The sequence below is a fragment of the Montipora capricornis genome, chromosome 14, assembly GCF_036669925.1.
Source record: "Montipora capricornis isolate CH-2021 chromosome 14, ASM3666992v2, whole genome shotgun sequence".
NCBI lineage: Eukaryota > Metazoa > Cnidaria > Anthozoa > Scleractinia > Acroporidae > Montipora > Montipora capricornis.
The window spans coordinates 23,077,991-23,080,490 of record NC_090896.1 but is presented as its reverse complement, the minus strand read 5'-3'; the positions used below and the strand labels follow the sequence as shown (position 1 = coordinate 23,080,490).

Sequence of the window (2,500 nt, the reverse complement as noted above, 5' to 3'; positions counted from 1 at the left end):
ACTACAAAACGGTGTTTCACACAGTATTCCACAAGTATGTGGTAATTTTCAAGGCCAGTGCGGTATGTTTCGATACAACTTGAATGGTTATGGATAGAATTTAATACTGCAAAGTAACTGATTGTGAATTTGTCCCTTAGAATAAATAAATTCCTTCATTTTGAACAGTACTCCCTTCTATTGCGGGAACTTAAAAGATTAATTGAGTAATAAGTTCTCATTTATATTCGTTTGATGGAGTACCGTGTAAATAGTGTTTAAAACCAAACTCTTCAGTCTGCAATCCTGTGCAAAACAAAGTTTGGATTACAATGGTCATTACTAAGCCCTTAGTTAAACCAAAAGACGAACAAAATAGCGACATTTCCCTCAGAATGTATGGAGTACTGTTTAGGAGAACCGACTGTAGCATTGACTATATGACTGTAACCTGATCCTTGAGGCTACACACAGGGTTCAATAATATATAAAAAGCCACTTTAATACGATCTATCCTAGCAAAATCTATCGTGTATTTATGGCAAATATTGCATATCTAACAACAGCAAATAGATACATGGTACAGCTCACCAGGAATTATTCTTATTCATTTCGTAAACATCCCACGTCACTATTTCGCCGATTATCAAAAAGAAAATATGAAGACGTTATTTGAGCTCGATTTCAGCAATAACTTGAACGAAACACATCGTAATGCCAATATTTTGCCACTTCGTCAAGTTTCTGTTAAAGGAATGAAACCACGTGTTTAAAAACACGAAAAATGCATGGTATACCTCAATTGCCTCGCTTAATAAGTATGGTTTTGTTTTTTGACCCTTGCAACAATGGACGCATTTTGTTAAAAGTTTTGTCAATTTTGCCGGCATTATTATTAATAATAATAATAGAAACGTTCTTGGTGCTCATTTAAAAATCTCAATGCACTTACAATAAATAATAACAATAATATCAATGATGAAATGGTATACGAAATGAATCATATGTGAACTGCGGATATGAAATCAAGTGAAGCTATGATCTTGGCAGTTATGAGAGCAATTTTTGCAATTGCGTAGAGAAGCCTGATTCATTCCTCACGGGACCATTAGAACCCACAAATGACCAGCTCCCAACGTCAGTGGCTTCATAGCTCAGTTGGTTAGAGTGTCGCACCGGAATCGCGAGGTCACGGGTTTGAACCCCGTTGAAGTCCTGAATTTTTCAGGCTTCTCTATGCAATTGCAAAAATTGCTCTCATAACTGCAAAGATCATAGCTTCACTTGAACAATAATAATAGGAAATTAGTAATAACCACCCTAACTAAAAATTAAAACACCTAAGCTACAAAGGTATCATTGGCCATGAAGGAGGTGGCGACGAAAAAGGTAAGTTTTAAGTGCCGTTTTAAAAGTTGACAGAGACGAGGCTAACTTAATATGCTCAGGTATAGAGTTCCACAGTGTAGGAGCAGCGAAGGCAAACGCCCTCTCACCATAGTAGAGGGTATTAGGGCGGTACGAGTTCTGAAGTAAGGATTGCATGGAGGAGCGAAGTGTCTGTGAAGGATTCCGAAACTTGAGTAGCTCGCGGAGGTAAGATGGACCTTGATTGTGGAGACACTTAAACGTAACAAGCAGGATCTTAAATTCCAGTCTAGCAGGTATAGGCAACCAGTGGAGATCCCTCCAAATAGGGGTCATATGGTCAGATCGACGAGCTCCCACAATCAGCCTAGCCGCAGTATTCTGAACTCTTTGTAGCTTATCAAGTTCGTAGGAGGGCAGACCATATAGTAGTCTCCCTCGCAGCCGTTTTTTGGATGTCACACAACGTTCCCCCAAAAGTAACGGCTGCTGACATCCGAACCACATTCCTTTCTCCAAATTGACCAATCACAGCTTGGGTTCCATTTTCAGGAACCTTTTCGCGCCAGAGTCGCCGTTTGAGACTCGTCCAATCAGATATGGCTTTTTCTCGGGGTCCTCACGTGGAAAATATCACAAGCAACATAAATCGAAACGGCAGCGCTTAAAGAAGCTTTTCGCAAAGCGTCTTCAAAGTTCAAAATTTCCGAGCTTAATATTTACCAGAAGCTTGCAATCAGAAACATCTGCGTCGAGAAGGAAGATGTTTTTGTTAACTTGCCTACAGGATCCGGGAAATCGTTAATATACCAGGCTCTGCCGCTCGTGTTTGACCATGTTTCCGACAAAAGCGGGCCCATTGTTGTTGTTGTGTCTCCATTGGTTAGTCTGATGGAAGATCAAGTGAAGTATTTGAAAAGACTTGGCCTGTCTGCCGTAAATATTTCTTCAAACGTTGAAGTTGACCGTGCAAAGATAGAGAAAGGAGAATATTCAATTGTCTATGGCTCACCTGAAGCGTGGCTTATGAACGGGCGCTGGCGATGCATGTTGAGTATAAAGAAACTTTGTGCTGTTGCTGTCGATGAAGCTCATGTTTTACGGCACTGGTAAGTCCAAGTTTTATCGATTTCCATCATTGACATTTTAGACT

The 2,500-nt window shown here is 40.1% G+C and overlaps 1 protein-coding gene across 1 annotated transcript in view; it reads left to right on the top strand.

The window, feature by feature from the left end:
* Nucleotides 1–2,500, top strand: part of LOC138031715 (putative ATP-dependent DNA helicase Q1) — a 4,833-nt gene that overhangs the window by 625 nt on the left and 1,708 nt on the right. Inside the window, exon 2 of the mRNA XM_068879352.1 lies at nt 2,009–2,456. Within this exon, the coding sequence (XP_068735453.1) occupies nt 2,009–2,456 (448 nt within the window). The remainder of the gene's footprint in view (nt 1–2,008; nt 2,457–2,500) is intronic.